The 15,500-nt window shown below is 39.2% G+C and overlaps 4 protein-coding genes, 1 long non-coding RNA gene and 1 other non-coding gene across 7 annotated transcripts; 4 read left to right on the top strand and 2 right to left on the bottom strand.

The window, feature by feature from the left end:
- Nucleotides 1-6: 6 nt before the first annotated feature.
- LOC130505640 (uncharacterized) lies at nt 7-685 on the top strand. Its single transcript, XM_057000239.1, has 4 exons — nt 7-65; nt 156-208; nt 288-375; nt 475-685. The coding sequence occupies exons 1-4, from the start codon at nt 20-22 to the stop codon at nt 549-551; spliced, it is 264 nt and encodes an 87-aa protein (XP_056856219.1). The 5' UTR covers nt 7-19; the 3' UTR covers nt 552-685.
- Nucleotides 686-713: 28 nt separating this feature from the next.
- On the bottom strand, nt 714-5,616 carry LOC130505639 (uncharacterized). Its single transcript, XM_057000237.1, has 12 exons — nt 5,265-5,616; nt 3,867-5,010; nt 3,527-3,745; nt 3,220-3,437; nt 3,033-3,107; nt 2,807-2,878; nt 2,631-2,729; nt 2,436-2,507; nt 2,243-2,357; nt 2,080-2,148; nt 1,618-1,976; nt 714-1,469 (listed from the first exon to the last, which is right to left on the bottom strand). Exons 1-12 carry the CDS (start codon nt 5,403-5,405, stop codon nt 945-947), a joined length of 3,108 nt encoding a protein of 1,035 aa, XP_056856217.1. The 5' UTR covers nt 5,406-5,616; the 3' UTR covers nt 714-944.
- Nucleotides 5,617-5,862: 246 nt separating this feature from the next.
- Nucleotides 5,863-7,644, bottom strand: LOC108823041 (high mobility group B protein 2). 2 transcript variants are annotated; one of them, XM_018596269.2, is made up of 8 exons: nt 7,484-7,644; nt 7,141-7,189; nt 6,942-7,046; nt 6,736-6,793; nt 6,595-6,639; nt 6,422-6,502; nt 6,244-6,333; nt 5,863-6,119 (listed from the first exon to the last, which is right to left on the bottom strand). In XM_018596269.2, exons 2-8 carry the CDS (start codon nt 7,179-7,181, stop codon nt 6,102-6,104), a joined length of 438 nt encoding a protein of 145 aa, XP_018451771.1. In that variant the 5' UTR covers nt 7,182-7,189; nt 7,484-7,644; the 3' UTR covers nt 5,863-6,101. The 2 variants fall into 2 exon arrangements, with proteins under 2 accessions (XP_018451771.1, XP_056856218.1); XM_057000238.1 differs by having other exon boundaries at nt 7,452-7,610.
- An 89-nt stretch (nt 7,645-7,733) lies between these two features.
- On the top strand, nt 7,734-8,934 carry LOC130505641 (uncharacterized). Its single transcript, XR_008941760.1, has 2 exons — nt 7,734-8,355; nt 8,689-8,934. It is a non-coding gene; the product is annotated as an uncharacterized LOC130505641 (long non-coding RNA).
- LOC130505642 (small nucleolar RNA snoR101) lies at nt 8,326-8,392 on the top strand. The gene has a single exon (XR_008941761.1). It is a non-coding gene; the product is annotated as a small nucleolar RNA snoR101 (small nucleolar RNA).
- Nucleotides 8,935-9,999: 1,065 nt separating the features above from the next.
- LOC108818629 (transcription factor GTE4) lies at nt 10,000-13,823 on the top strand. The gene is made up of 9 exons (XM_018591538.2): nt 10,000-10,511; nt 11,008-11,044; nt 11,189-11,270; nt 11,371-11,416; nt 11,502-11,600; nt 11,933-12,001; nt 12,094-12,451; nt 12,540-12,688; nt 12,776-13,823. Exons 1-9 carry the CDS (start codon nt 10,086-10,088, stop codon nt 13,439-13,441), a joined length of 1,932 nt encoding a protein of 643 aa, XP_018447040.2. The 5' UTR covers nt 10,000-10,085; the 3' UTR covers nt 13,442-13,823.
- Nucleotides 13,824-15,500: the final 1,677 nt, after the last annotated feature.

The raw sequence follows: 15,500 nt of genomic DNA, 5'->3' as shown, positions 1-15,500 counted from the left end.
TACTGATGCAGATTTCGAGATGGGCTCTCCTCGTTCCCCACAGCTACGGCATCGAGGCGTTTCTGGTACTCAAAAATAAGAATTTATCTGTTCGTATTAATACGGTGCCCTTTTGTTTGTCTGTCTCTTATCTTTTTGCTTATGTGATTCGTTAGAAGAGAAACCATCACCCAAGGGTGAGACCACCGTGTTAGCAGCTGATGAAGAGGTATTAACAATCATTTAATCTTTAGTAAGGTACAACTTGTGTTTTTACTAATTCGGATGTGTGTTAATTAATCTCACAGGTTAAGAAAGAACGGGCCAAGTCTCTGTCGGTATTCGGAGGTCTAGTCTCCCCTAAGCTGCGTGGTGCTCAACTTTCATTTGAGACAGGTAATTAAATATTCACCACCACAAATATACACTCACATAAAAGAAAGTTCCATGTTTCAGTTGAAAATAAGTATCATTTTCTCTTTTGCCTTGGGACAGCTCTTGAAACTCTTGTGGAAATAGCCAACACACGATCATCCATGTTAGCTGCCTTTGAGCGGATCACGAAGAAGTAAAGACAGAATGTGCCAATGCGTTAGTTCAATTTTTGAGTTTGTAACTACCACATTCTGTGTAATACACAAGTATCTATTTTGATCAGAATTGCTTGCTTTACAGCACCAAATAATATACACAACATTTTGGAGCAGAGACTTGAGGAATGTGGTGGAGAAATAGAATCCCAACAAATGTTTTTTTTTTATATAAAGCAAATGAATTTATAAGAACAGAACAGACGTAACAGTAGAAAACCCATGCAGAGACAAATGTCTTCTAACGCTATGGTCTCGACAAAAACATTTGGAGGAAAAACTTTACAAGATTTTTAAGAAACAACCATAAGTTCATCAATCAAGAATATATGGAAAAAATATTAAAAAAAAAGAGAATTATAATCATTACTGTGGCTAGAAAGAATTTTTCTTGGGGCTTTTATCATCAAAGGAGACTTTGAAGGGACCTGTGGAACCAAACGGGTCTGCATCATCAAACGAGTATCTATGGCTCCCACTGAAATCCTTTGTACTATTCATCGAGTCAAATCTCGAAAGCGAAGGACCACCAAAGTCTCTGCTACTGTTGATGGAATCAAACCTCGAAAGTTTCTCAGCTCCACCGAAGTCTCTTGAACTGTTGATTGAGTCGAACCTGGAGAAAGCAGCTCCACCAAAGTCTTTGGAGCTGTTGATGGAATCAAACCGTGAGAGCCTCTCTGGCTGAGCGCCAGCTTCACTATGGTTGAAGGAGTCAAATCTGGAGAAGCTATCTCTGGTTGATGCGTCGCTGAACCGAGGAGGAGAGTTCCCGAATCTCGAAAGTGGAGTGCTGGGGACTGAATCATCAAATCCAAAGGGGCTCTTTCTCTGACCAGCAAAGCTTCTTGAACTTGGAGAATCTGCTCTTCCTGAGTTTTCACCATAATAATCTCCATCCTGCAAAATGTCAAAATATTATAAGCATTTTAGCATATATAACGCAAATGTTTTTGAGATCTTCAGGCCAACTGAATGAAAGATTTAAGTATTTTGATGGATAGTGTGATTTGTTAAAAGCAAGAGACACTATGGACTCTGTACTAACCTGGCTTTTTGACGCATCAAATCCCCAGACTGAGTCCACATCATCGTTGGTATCATCAAATGCACTTGCCCAATTCGAGTCATCAAAGAATTCAGAATGATTTGGAGATGGAACCTCAGTAGCAGTCCTAGAGACCGGACTGTCTCTAGGACTTCTGTCTGATTCATCTTCACCGTGAGCTGTTCCATATTCACTCTCATAGTGACGACGGTCTGAGGTTTCTGAAGAAGGTCCATAATTCTCATCTAAATGAGTAGGAGAATCAGGTGGTCCAGTACCATCATCCACCGTACCGTTTTCCTTCTCACCAGACGAGTTCTGCTCTTTTGATTTGTCGAAAGTAATCTCATTGCCAAATCCTAAAACAGTTTCGAGGATTATCAGCCAACGTCCGTGTTATGTGCTTAGCTATAGATATAAAAATCTGTAAGTAATAGAAGAATAAGCGAAAACATATTGTACCTTCATCTTCAAACTTATCCCACTCTTCATCCCACAGAGCTGCCCCTTCTTGAATTCCAGGTTGCCAACCTGCAAATCACAAACATTTACAGTTTTCAGATGATATGTATGCATCTACAGGGAAAGCAAAGAAGTCATAAGGCGACAGAATCATATGAAGTACCAGGTGGAAGGTCTACAAGGGCCTTCGACTTAACCTCCAACCCATGTTTCTGGCAACGTTCAGTTAAAGCCTTCATCAGCTCCTCTAGATCTGATTGTATTCTGTCAGCCCGGACCTATAAATGCCAAATAAAGTATCAAATCAGGAATGTACAGAAGATACTCAATAGTTTAGGCATCACATAAGCATGTACCTGAAGTAGACCATCAGCACTACCACCTTGCTCCATGTTCACAATTGCTTGACTCAATTCCATCTTCCGTCCCTAGAATGGATTAGCAAAAACTTGAGTAAGAAATAAAACTCCGTGAGAGATATGTTACAAACTTATTCAAAGCCATTTCCACCAGCAAAGGTAGAAGAAGAAAGAACTGGCGATAAGCCATACCTCAATCTCGCGGAACCTGGCCTCTTCAATAGTTAACTTCGATCCTAATTCTGCAACCTGCTTATATTTCTCCTCGTATTTCTTTGCCAACGTTTCAGCCTGCAAGAGAAATTATTCCGTGATAAGACAGAGATGGCCTCTGAGAAACGAGTAACTTTTTTAAATGTGAAACGCACCTCACGCTTGTCAGCGGAAGCCCTTTCAGAGATCTCGTTTAGTCTATTGTCACACCTGCTTTTGTATAAGACCTGACAGAGAGGAAAAAATGCATGAAAAAAATAGCATCATAAGGATTGGATATCACAGTAACCTTTCCCTAAAAAAATAGCATCGTGAGACAGTTAATCACCGTTACTTATTATAACCAAATAACAAGAGAGTAATTTATAATGGAGTACTCACAATATCCTGCATTTTCGTCCGGTAGTAATCAAGTTTCTCTCTGGAGTCCATATAGGCATTCTTCTTTTCATCAACCTACGGAGTATAGAAAATTTTGCTTCACAAGCATCCCATAAATTGTAACATACATAAGCTTGAGAGTAATTGTTTTCTTTATATTAAAAGTGTTAATGTGAATGATTATTACCTTTTCCCCATCAGTTGCTGTTTCTTGAGGACTCGAGCTCGGAGAATATCCGTTACCTAGGTGACTAGCAAAAGGATCATCCAAAGCAGGCGCTTGATTCCTTTGCTGATTAGAAGCTACACCACTGCCAGGCTGAGGGGCTGGTGCGGGGACTGGCGGTCTCATGCCAGTGGCTGGAGTGATTGGCCGCGGACCCATCACTGGTTGCTGAACAAAACCTTGAAATAGAGAAAACAACATTAAAGCGAAGTATCAGGGAAAAGGGAGACGATATAAAAAAAATGCATGCATTCTGAGCAAGCAATACCTTGACCAGATCCCCATCCAGCGTTTGCATAACCTCGACTAGGTGCGCCTGAGATAGATAACAGTGTTTCATCATACATGATGCTGCTAGGAAGTGCTGGTGGGAGAGGACGGCCTTCTTTATACCGCTCCATTAAGTACAATGAAATGCAGAACTCCCTTAGAGAAAGCATAGTATCATTATCCTGATCAGATAATTCCCACACATGCTTCAATATCTCTGTAACCGAGTAAAACGAAAATATTAGCATAAACCATTTTACAGAAGGTAGCAAAAAAAATTGAACATAACACAACATGGTCTGTCCCAAGAAGTGAACTGAAAGATCAAAGATCCTTACCCCTGGGTAGCCTCCAGCTTAAAAACAGATTCCTTGCCTGCTCACCAGTGATTCTCCCATCCCTGTCACTATCAACTTCAATAAATACCTTTGTGTATTTCTGGACATCGGATGGTTTCATCTTAGGCCAAGGAGGCTGATTATTTCCAGCAGGAGTTGGATGGCCGGGTCCAACTGCACTTCCAGGTGGCAAACCGGAGGAGGGACCTTGTAAAGACACTGCAAGCGGCTGTGAGCTTGCTGCTGGCCTTGGCTGCTGAGGTTGATTTCCTGCTGGCAGCATTGAGAAAGTACTCTGTAGCGAGTCGAGAGCATTAGGTTTCGGTGGAGGAGCAGAAGCAGGAACAATGGCTGAACTGATTGAAGAATTACTCAGAGTGGGTTGTGGTTTTTGCTGGAAGGAGGAAAACATGTCACCTCCGTTTCCAGATACAACCAGCGCTCTTGGATCAATTTGTGACTCCGGTTTCAAGCCAGGAGATGGTGCTGCTGCTAAGCTGCCCCCTCCAAAGCCTGACGAGTATCCGCTGGTGCTTCCAGCATACAAATTATTAAGATTGAAACCACCAGGACCAGATGCACTTGTGGTAACAGCTTGAGGAGGACGAGTAACACTACCAACAGGACCTGGTTGAAATTGACCTGGTACGCCACTTGGTCTATATTCTGAACCACCAGGACCAGGTGCATTAGTGGGAACAGCCTGAGGAGGACGAGTGGCAACACCAACAGGACCTGGTAACACACTCGGTCTATACTCTGGACCAGCAGTTGGTCTAAATGAAGTCAGCCCAGATACTCCTTGATTAGGTCTCACTTGCTGGTTCTGCTGAGGTGGAAAATAATTCTGGTTAACAACATTCGCATTTGGAGCGCCTGGTCCTCTAAACCCCACATTCTGCTGACCAGGATAGGTAACCGGACGGGCCGTGGTAGCAGCAGGATTAGGTTGGGGTGCAGGAATGGCTGAAAGGTTAATTCTAGGCGCTGGTATTTTGGCTGCGGCGGGAGTGTTGAGTGCTGCATTAACAATCTCAGGTGTCAGGTCTCTCTTGCTCTGCGCTACTGTTACAAGTCTCAGGGAATTGTAAAAGTCTTGCCGACCAAGGAAGCCACTCCCTGATCGATCAGAAAGCGACCATATCTACAAACGCAGAACATAACTTTGATCAGTAGACAAATATATATATATATAGAACTACTCCTCAAGAGAAACATACTGTGTGAAAAAGGTTACAGATTCTCTCATACATAGTTACTGGAAGTAACAAAATTAACGGCATTTTGAAAACCCTAAAACAGATCTTTCTTTTGGATAGCTTAAAAATTTCGTCCAGAAACAATCAGAAGTTTCGGGCTGCAGAGATCGGAGAATGAGTTTTTTTTTTTAATTTTAACCTGGGCGAGAACAGGCTTGGGCAAGCCAGATCCTTGAAAAAAGCCAACAGCTTCGGCTCCACTGATCCGACCATCTCCGTCCAAATCTGCTCTTTTGAAGTACGCCTCGAATTGATCCATGTTTGGACTCTGCCCCGCCATTTTTGAATTGAGGGTATCACCCCCAAAACCTTCAGAATTCGATCAAATTTTCTTCTATCCCCACCAGAATTCTCCTTGTTCGATTCGAACAGATGCAACAAAAATTATAAAAAGAGGCCTAAAAAAAAGAGAAACCGAAGAATTGACTGTGACACAGCAAAGGATCGAATCGTCTTCTCCATGATTAAGAGAGCCATCGCTGTGTTTGGGATTTTTTTTCTTTTCGCTATGCTACTAGCTGGGCTTTTTATAAGCCCACTTAAAGTCATTGTAAAAATGAAAAACTACGACATTTGGGCTGTAAACTATGGAAGAGGAAGAACAAAATATCTAGCTCTAATTTTATAAATGGAGAAAGCCTTGTGTCACCATTTGCATGCGGAAACGAGTTTGATGTTAGTTGGAGTAACAAGTTATGTTTGTCCATCGTGCCATGTGAAAACATGCAACTTTGAGATAGTGAAGAAAGGGATGATAACATATTTTAGAACGAAAAGCTAAATTGTTACATAGACCTGCAAATCTCTCATTCAAACAGTCTACACACTTTTTCCATTACACGTAGAATCAGAATCAGTGAGAGATAGTGGCAAGCTTACTAACTTGAAACATCAGTAAATAAGAAAGAAAAAAAAAAGAAAAAAACATCCCAGAGATCCTTGTAGCGCCCCTATTATGCTACCAGCTTCAACTTCTTTAGTCATCGTCTTCCTCCTACATATAAAACAGAGTTACTACAGAGGTATTTGAATGTAAATAAACTAACATAGCAACTAATCAGAGTTGTAATTCATAAATAACAATGTAAAAATAACTTCAAAAGAATCAAGAAACTAACCTCATCACTACCATCATCGGCATCATCCTCATCATTCACCTCGGACACGGACTTGTCAGATTCCTCCTCGTCCTCCTTTGGGCCTTCCTCCTGAAAAAAACACAAACACATCAATAACTAAGAACATGCTCTGCAGATTAAAAGATTAATGTTTGTATAATGAAAACAAAAAACTTACCAGCTTCTTGTTGTAGGCTTTCATGGTCTTCTCATACTCAACCTTGCGCTTATCAGCCTTAGCTACAAAGGGAGCCTTCTCCTACAATATCATAACACTTAAAAGGTTAAGAAATACTCATATATAAGTATGTAAACGAACAACTACAATCAACTGAGGATTAGAGAACGCACAGAGTCAGACAAGGATTTCCACTTTTCTCCACCAGCTTTACCAACCTGTTTAATATTAAAGTTCATCGTAAGCATATAGCAATGAAAAGACTATGGAAACAACACGCAGAATCCAAAGCAAAAGAAGATAACAACACTCACAGCAGCAACAGATTTGTTGTTGGGGTGATCCTTCTTGTAAGTCTGACGGAAGTCCTCCCTTCAGATCATAAAGCCAGAAAAGAGTATTATTAACACACAAATACTAAAGTCAAATCGATACAGTCAACGCAAACCAAGAACAAACTCATGAATAAATATAAGTTCAAAATGATCAATAAACACAGGTGGAACTATGAGATGATTACATGAAAACGAAGAAGGCACTAGCAGGCCTCTTTGGTTTGTTAGGATCCTTAGCCGCCGCTTTGCTACGACCTGCTGCTTTAGCTGGCTTCTTGGCCACAGAGAGCCTATCATCAACAAACGTAATTCACATCAGAAAACGAGCAAATAATTTTTTAAAAAAATTAAAATCACAAGTGGATGGATCTGGCTGAAACTTACTTGGAGCTCCTGGTTTCAGTCTTTGATTTACCTCCTTTCATACTCGAATCTGCGAACACGTATATCAAAGAGATCAGCTAAGAAACTACACGGATTATCGCAAACATACGAGCATAAACCTAGAGATTATTCGATTCAAAAGCGAGATCGATAAGATCAGAAAGTAGTCAACTATCGATTCTAATCGCAAACATATGAGGATAAACCTAGCAGGGAAAACAAAATCTATCAACACAGAGAGAATATTCGGCTCAGAACATACACAAAACCAAAACGAATTCGAGAGAGGAACTGAGAAAAAAAAATCAAACCTAGAAAACGAAGAAGATCGGAGGATTCTCACCTTGACGAAGAAGATCGTAGGTTTTGCAGAGAGAGAGAGAGAGAGAGAGAGAGAGAGAGAGAGCAAAAGAATCGTACTACGTGTTTGTGAGGAGAGATTCAAGTGAGAGGCCAAGAGATGTAGAGAGGGGCTAGTGGGGAGAGTTGTAAAATATCTTTGGTCAATAAAGGGCAAATAAAATTGAATTTCGCACGAGATGTAAAAAAACTAAGGGGTTTAGGCGGGATTTCAAATATATATAGCCACGTCATCGATCCGTGGGATTTGTTATCATTGGCTCTCGAGTATCCAAGGTTTAATTTTTGGTCTCGCTTATGTGTTTTCTCATGTGCTTCTTCGTATGAAGCGGCAAGTGATATGACTCTCTCTTGCCCTTCCCTTAATCATCATAAATAATTAATCATAGCAGTAATTACGATCCCTATAATTTATTCGCATTAATATCTCTCCCTCGATTATTCGGTTCGGTTTATTGCGTCGGTCATCCGATTATGAAATTTTAAACAAACACCACTCGATTCAGTTCGGTCTGGGTCGGTTTAACTTTTAATTTCTAGGGTTTCTGATTTAGGGGTGAAAGTGGGTGTATGTATAGTATATATTAGCTCCTCCTTCATCGCCGCGTAGCTAAAGCACATTGATTGATTGATCCTTCAAATCATCCCATGAATATTCTTTGCGCTTTTACGTATCATCATCTTTGTCGATTCGAATGAGTTTGGGTTTTAGAGGTTGTTTTATTAAGTTATAGTTTCCAATTAGAAAAAAAAAGTATTTTGATGAATTGATTAGAGTTTTGTTTAGAACTTTGTGATGGTGCAGAGAGGGAGAGAGCAAATGATGGGATACACTTGATCTCTGAATTTTAACAGGTAAGTTCTTGTTGATAACTATACATCTGCTGATGCTCTCTCACTCTGCACCCGGTTGATTTTTTTTATGATGTGTGTTGCCTTGCTCTGAGCCCCTGACTAAGTGATATTATTGAAGAAATTGATGTCTAGTATCTGTCTGAGTTTAGACTACACTAAGCATGACTAAAGGTCAGTTGAATGATTCTGTTGTACATGAAATTATCCAAAATGTATTAGGATAGGATATTTATAAAATGTGGTAAACCTGTTCAATGAAATGCCTAGAGAAACTTGACCCATCCTTGTTGTAAATGACACTATGCTATAATGTAAGGTCTGTGGAAATGACAGGATTTGAAGTTAAAGGAATCAGGGAAAGAGGGGGAGCAAGTGTTGTTTTTTACTTGTAACGACAGTAGCATGATTCAACTCTTACTATATTCTTTTCATTCTTTGATTTTCGTTTTAACGCCAGTCTGTACATATGAGTATATCACTTCTGCATTTCATTCATATTCCATATTTAGTTCAAGCTACGATGTAATTGATGTGCTACTCTGAGAAGCTGTTCTTTTGTATTTCAGAAATTAGTTCATTTGTAGTGATGCATAACTACACAGGCTACATATACATATTTTTGGCTCAAACGTTTTCGAAGTTATTAGTTGGAGATTTTCACATACATGCCATGCATGTTAGCTAAGTATTCAGTAAAAGAAAAGATTCAAAACAGAGGACCATTTAATTGTAACGACTCCACCAGTATTATATACTGAGAAAATATTGATACAAAACGCACTAATTGAATTGAATGCATTGATATGGTAGTCTGAATAGTTCTCCAAATCTACATGTCTAGCTCTTTCACCTGGCATATAAATGACTCCCACTAAGTTTATCCCCGAAAAACTATGACCGAAAGAAGTTTCAGGTTAATATTGGCAATGATTAATTAAAGCACACAAATATATGGTTTCTTGGATGTGGTAGTCAAGAGCATTGTTGCCAGAGATTTAGGTCCCAGTGAAGAGAATCTCGTCGAGGAGATGAAAGGTGAAGCTATTCATGATCGAAATGAAGAGAATCTATAATTTTCGTTTGTTATTTTTGATTGTTTTATCAGTGATTTTGCTGATGGAGTTGTTAGTAACTAGTAAGGAGTAAGTATCTTTATATGAACAAATTCCCTAAGAAAGGAACAATAGTACAATGATTTGTTTGTGGTTGGCGTTTGTTTTGTCTCCCATGTGCTAGTCTGATTCAGTCTCATTTTTAAAGTATTAGTTGTATAAAAGTTAAAAACAATGTTTGTAAAACCCAAGTGATATTTTTTATGGTGAACCAAGAAAATTTATACATAGCAATAACACACAAGAGTAAGAATAGTCCAATCAGAGATGCATCTTTCCATGGTAACAAATGTAACATCACAAAAATTAAATGGGTCATATAACTTAAAATTGTCATCGGGCCTATTAAGGCCCAAATAGTCAGAAACATCATTGCAGCCAACTTATGTCCAGTAAACTCTTAGGTGAACCATGAACTAGCCCAAGTCTTTTTTTTTACAACCGAACTAGCCCAAGTCTACGTTACGCATACTACACGTGCGAGTTCACACAAGTAAAACTTTTAATTTCAATTTTTTAATAATTAAACAAAACGTAAGCAAACACAAAACCAAACGCCTCTCTAGGAGAGGAGAAAAAAGGCGAGAGGAGAGAGAGAGAAGGGAGGAGAGAGAGAGGATGGGTGAGGTAGCAGAAACAATGACGAAGAAGAAAAAGAAAGGGAGGCCATCTCTTCTAGACCTTCAGAAGCGAGCTATCAAACAGCAACAACAATTACAACAGCAGCACCACAGAAACAACAACAACCACGATGACCACCATAGATCCGGTTCCAAAAACCCTAATTCTCCCAACTCCGGCACCCGATCCAAGCGCGGGAACCCTAATCCCAACGGAGTTTCTTCCTCCGGTTCCCCCTTGAGCGAGGAAGACGACGACGACGACGAGCGGCGCGAGAAGAAACACAAGCTCTTGTACGGATTAAACTCCCACTCCAATCGCCATTCTCCTAATCCCCAATCGCGCGGCTCCGATCTGAACCTCGACGAGACTCCCATCAATAGACGGAAGATCGTCGGCGGCGGCGGCGGATCTGGATTCACGGTTCGTTTTTTTTTTTTTAAATTCGAGTTTAGATATGATAAATTAGGTTTAAATATCGTTGAGATTTTTCGCGCGTTTGTTATGCGAAGTGTTCGTCTTGTGCTTAAAGGAATAATAGAGATGAGTTTGACTGAGTCTTGATTTTGATTGGTTAAAGCTTTTTTTCCTTTTTGTTTTTCGTAAATTATGTGGTGTTTAATCAGGTTTTTATTCTCGCTTTAATATAAATATTTATAGTATTTAAAAAGTTGTCTGATTTCTGGTATTTAAAAACCGTTGTTGTTACTTTGAACACTGAAACCATCATGTCTCTCAGACAACAAGTTACAGTTTGTCTTTTCTGTAATAGCAGTTTTCTTTAGTTGTACCTCCACTTGTACTGTGCGTCTTGTTCGATTATTTGCATAAACACGAGCAAATCTAATTTTATTTACGGAAAGAGCTGACCTTTTAAAATGGATTCTTGGAATTGATGATGATGATAAATCCTCTGCAGGGAGAAAAGGCTTCGAAAGCGACAGACATTCTTCAAGGTACCATATATTTATTTCTATAAACCCTTTTTAGTTTCCTTTATTTAATTCTTGAAAAGGCAAAAAAAATCTGGGAAAATTCGTACGAGGATTAAAAAAGCGAGACTTTTTTTTTTCTGATTATTAATTTTAAAATGTGGATAGAGTCACCCGTGGAGTCTGGCGGCCCCACTACACCTTTGCCAGACAAACAGTTGTTGGTGTTCATCCTCGATAGACTTCAAAAGTAATTGCTCTCTGACATTAGTCTCTGTATTTTGTGTGAAGTGATTACCAACTGGGTTAATGGTTTTTTTTGATCGATGTTGTTTTACAAATACTTGTAGGAAAGATACTTATGGAGTATACTCAGATCCAGTTGATCCTGAGGAGGTGACTAACTGTCAGTCCCTTTTGTTGATGTTAAAAGCTCATCCACGACTCTGTTTGTCTTATCTATGTTTGGTATGTGTTACAGCTTCCTGATTATCACGAGATCATCACGAATCCAATGGATTTTAGCACACTTCGGAAGAAATTGGACTCTGGAGCTTATGCCAGTTTAGAACAATTCGAGGTACGCCTTGCGAGCGTTTAGACTTCCTCGATGCTTCTCCTGAACTTTCATCAGGGTTCCTATCTTTGATAGTTTGAGGCTTTCGAGTTAGTTCCTCGTTTGCTTGTGCTAAAATTATGTGGTAGCTACAGCCTAAAGGAAGTTTAGATACCTGGCATCTTCATTTCAGAACGTTCTTACAGCTTCTTATTGTGCTTTTGGACAACCACTGCTTGATGTTGTTTGCGTGCATGTTATCTGTAGTGTAGGGTGCAGAACTAAGTCTGTGCTCACTCTGAATATATGTAAATTTATGACGAGATTGGTTTTTGAACAGCTCTTTTTTTTTGCAGGGAGATGTGTTTTTAATATGTAGCAATGCAATGGAATACAATTCATCAGACACTGTATATTATCGACAGGTATGTCTTACATTTTAGACTCATTTTATTTCTTTAGATATATCATTAGTTCCATGTTTGTTTCTGAAAATAGTGTCATTCTGGCTTTGTAGGCGCGGGCGATACAAGAACTGGCTAAAAAGGACTTTGAGAATTTAAGGCGAGACAGTGATGATGAAGAACCACAAAGCCAACAAGAACAACAGCAGCAGCAACCAAAAGTTGCCAGAAGAGGCCGTCCGCCAAAGAAACATCTCGAACCATCTTCCATTGACCGTACTGCTTCCGAAATTTCAGCTGATGCCGCGCTCATTCCTGGTGGAGATAGCTCTAATAGGTTTTCCGGTGCTTACAATCTAAGAAAGACTCCTCCTTCGCACAAGTTCCGACAAGCAGAAACATCTGTTCGGATCAACCATAACAGCGAAACGCAAAGTGGCTGGTCGGTTGATTGGGAGAACGAGTTTCCACGTAAAAACAAGAATCTCTCTACCTTTTTTTTTCTTTTCTTTTATTTTTTTTTGCCGAATATAAATCATCTTCTCTGTTTCTCTTGCAGCTTCGGTTGTGAAGGCGGTTAACAAGTATGGGATGAAACATTTCAACGTCGATGAGAACAGGCGCGACACCTACAACCACCTCCCTACTTCTACACAGGAGCCATCGGTTTTGACAACGCTTGAAGACGAGTTAAAACAGTTGATTCCAGTACGCTGTTACCAAATTCTCTTACATCATTTTGTATGATGAAACAAGAGTCTTAATCATTTAATTTTACTTTTTTATTTTCACCAGGTTGGACTGACCACTGAGTACGGTTACGCAAGGAGTCTAGCACGGTACGCTGCTAACCTCGGTCCTGTTGCATGGAAAATGGCATCAAAGAGGATCGAAACCGTGTTGCCACCTGGAATCAAATATGGTCCAGGTTGGGTTGAAGAGAACCCAGCAGGAACTGAAGAGGCTGAACCTCAAAAACAAACCGTGCTGGGAAAACAGAAGTGTTCTAATGACTTAGCGTCTGATGATCATACAAACAGAATCTTGTCTCCAACCTCTTCAGTGTCAAGCGCTTTCATAGGAAACAGACATTCTTCTTCTTCTTTTCAAGGAATCGAAGTGACTGCACCTTCTCGTGCCTTCCCATCATCCTCTCGCCAGGCAGGACCGCTGATCAAACCTGAGAGCAGCAACGGTCTAACCCGCGGTTTCAGTGGATTCAGCCATACTCCGACTCCAATGGTCGGTGTCACGAGACAGCAACAGCCAAACTTAACCAACGAGACCATGCCAGGCTCGCAACAACAACAACAAGGGTTGTTGTTTCCTTATAATAAACAGGAGTTCGACCGGTTTCCACCTGACCTTAACGCTAGGCTTGTATCACCAAACTCTCCCGGAGCGAATCAGCAGACCGGTTCGTCCTCGTCTCAGCATCCTGATCTGGCGTTACAGCTTTGAAGAAGATGAATGGATCTTTGAAAGAGGACGGAGGAGTGAGTAAACAAGAAGAGGCATTTTTCATTGGCTATTCTCTCAGGCATATATATTTTTCTGGTTTGAAAATCAGTTGTGGAAGGTCATGGCCTATTTGTTGTGACATGAAAATGTATGAGACTAGTCTCTCTATTGTACAGATTGTTGCAACCTTCATATTATTTTAGGGGTAAAAAGAGAAGAAAAATAAAGAAATGAAGAAGAAAAAAACACAGGAGTCTCGCAAGATGTAGAATATAGTTTATAGTTTTGATTTAGTATTTTTCAAATATGAAAATGTTGTAAGTTTTTAAACCTCATTGAATAAGAAACAAAAAGGTCTTCAGCATTTGACCTTTCGGAAATATTATCATCAGTTCTTTCATGCGAGACTTTTGCTGGCTTCGATTCTCAAGCTCCTCGGTAATGGGAAACTCTTACAAACATAAAATACTTTACTGTTAAAATTCAAGATATTAGTATACATTGACAGTTGATTGAATTATTCATGTGTTTAATCAGGAATAATACTAAATGAAACTTACAGCTATCGATCAACGTTTTGTTTAACTACATACATTACAAAATAAAAATAAAAAAAGTTTTCAAATTCGTAGCGTATATAACTCAATAAATGATAGTAGTTTTTTCTTTTATCGAGGTGTTGACTTATATGTATGTTCGTATGCCTTCAAGTTGAAGAGGGACTCACGCAGCATCTCACGGGACTTGCATGAACATGTTGTTTGTTTGGTGGGTCTCGAAGTCTCGTGATATTTATTTTCCTCTGATGAAACCGTTGGTCTTTATATTCACTTGTTTTTTAGTTTTTCATACAAAATCGTTGTGTCTAAGATGTAACTTCAATAGGTTACAAAAAAAAAAGATGTAAACTCGATATATTTTCTTGAATAAGTGAGAAGTGATAGTTAATTTACTTTTTACTTGAAAGTTACATGCAAAAAAAGTTTCTCAAAACTAGAATGTTCACAGATTGCATATATCAATTATCCAACAATATATGGAATATTCGTACCGTACGTCAAAGATTCTTCACGGAACAGCTCTACCGTGTTTAGGTATCGAGTATGCATGTGTCTGACTGTATAACATTCGAGTTTTTTGGTGAGTATAAGTGTCATAAAGTGTTCTGTCGTAAATCATAAGAAAATTATTTACAGGGGTGCGTCTATCTTTTTAGAATGCGTTTACACGTAGAGCAAATTGTACTTGTGTGTCTTTATGCATCAATTTCCGAGTTAGATTGCTATTTCTACGGTCTACAGACACGATTTGTTAGTTGTTTGTCCACTCATAATAAATAAAATAAATATGTTTTCATAAAAATCAAAACAAATGATAAATAACAAAAGAAGTGATTGTCATCATATGAAGATTTTTTTTTTTTGCAAAGAAATGAAGGTTTAGTATTTTCCATGTTAAGATTTCGTAGTACCTTGCAAATTAGTCAAAGACATAATTACATTATTTTGGTTCTTCTTAATCACTTCCGACATTTTGTTAAAAACAGAGAAATTTAATTATGCTGGATGTCATCTCGCATCAAAACCGAATATCACCAATTAGCGGCTTTGAGTGGTAGTAGTTGTTACAGAGTAATTATCAGTAAGTGAAATTTAATTTCAGAAGATCTACATTAACCGATTAACGTCAATAAATATGATAGGAGTAATAAAGAAACGAGCATGTATCTAAAACAGCGGTAAATAAAGTCAAAATGGAATACGAGAGGACAATGTGACCACTAACTAAAGAAAAATTAGTAGGACCCAAAACGTGATGTAATAAGAACGTAAGGTCAATCATTAAAATCTGGACCGTCCATTTGTTGAGAGATAAGAACTGAACATTCACTGTCGGCCTCGTGGGTTCTCTCCTCATCAGACACTGTACTGTTTTTCATTTAAGCGACGGGTCAATCCGAGGGGTATTACGGGAACCTGAAACGGCCAAGCGTTATTATGGGTAAGGGCGTAATGGTAAAATAGCGCACAAGGGTGGACCTGACCGTTTAAAATGCCAG

Source organism: Raphanus sativus, unplaced genomic scaffold (assembly GCF_000801105.2).
Source record: "Raphanus sativus cultivar WK10039 unplaced genomic scaffold, ASM80110v3 Scaffold2450, whole genome shotgun sequence".
NCBI classification, from domain to species: Eukaryota; Viridiplantae; Streptophyta; class Magnoliopsida; order Brassicales; family Brassicaceae; genus Raphanus; species Raphanus sativus.
The sequence above is the reverse complement of the archived record's forward strand: the minus strand, read 5'-3'. Positions and strand labels throughout refer to the sequence as shown.

What these genes read in the sequence shown, in the direction of transcription:
- LOC130505639 (XM_057000237.1), bottom strand. Translation starts at nt 5,405, where the DNA reads ATGGCGGGGCAGAGTCCAAACATGGATCAATTCGAGGCGTACTTCAAA. An exon ending in CTTCCGCTGACAAGCGTGAG is followed by an intron (nt 2,730 to 2,806) that starts GTGCGTTTCACA and finishes TTTCTCTTGCAG; the next exon opens with GCTGAAACGTTGGCAAAGAA. An exon ending in GTGCTGATGGTCTACTTCAG is followed by an intron (nt 2,358 to 2,435) that starts GTACATGCTTAT and finishes TGGCATTTATAG; the next exon opens with GTCCGGGCTGACAGAATACA.
- LOC130505640 (XM_057000239.1), top strand. Translation starts at nt 20, where the DNA reads ATGGGCTCTCCTCGTTCCCCACAGCTACGGCATCGAGGCGTTTCTG. An exon ending in ACGGCATCGAGGCGTTTCTG is followed by an intron (nt 66 to 155) that starts GTACTCAAAAAT and finishes GTGATTCGTTAG; the next exon opens with AAGAGAAACCATCACCCAAG. An exon ending in TCAACTTTCATTTGAGACAG is followed by an intron (nt 376 to 474) that starts GTAATTAAATAT and finishes GCCTTGGGACAG; the next exon opens with CTCTTGAAACTCTTGTGGAA.
- LOC108818629 (XM_018591538.2), top strand. Translation starts at nt 10,086, where the DNA reads ATGGGTGAGGTAGCAGAAACAATGACGAAGAAGAAAAAGAAAGGGAGG. An exon ending in ATCCAGTTGATCCTGAGGAG is followed by an intron (nt 11,417 to 11,501) that starts GTGACTAACTGT and finishes TATGTGTTACAG; the next exon opens with CTTCCTGATTATCACGAGAT. An exon ending in CCAGTTTAGAACAATTCGAG is followed by an intron (nt 11,601 to 11,932) that starts GTACGCCTTGCG and finishes TTTTTTTTGCAG; the next exon opens with GGAGATGTGTTTTTAATATG.
- LOC108823041 (XM_018596269.2), bottom strand. Translation starts at nt 7,181, where the DNA reads ATGAAAGGAGGTAAATCAAAGACTGAAACCAGGAGCTCCAA. An exon ending in ACAACAAATCTGTTGCTGCT is followed by an intron (nt 6,640 to 6,735) that starts GTGAGTGTTGTT and finishes AATATTAAACAG; the next exon opens with GTTGGTAAAGCTGGTGGAGA. An exon ending in GGAAATCCTTGTCTGACTCT is followed by an intron (nt 6,503 to 6,594) that starts GTGCGTTCTCTA and finishes ATGATATTGTAG; the next exon opens with GAGAAGGCTCCCTTTGTAGC.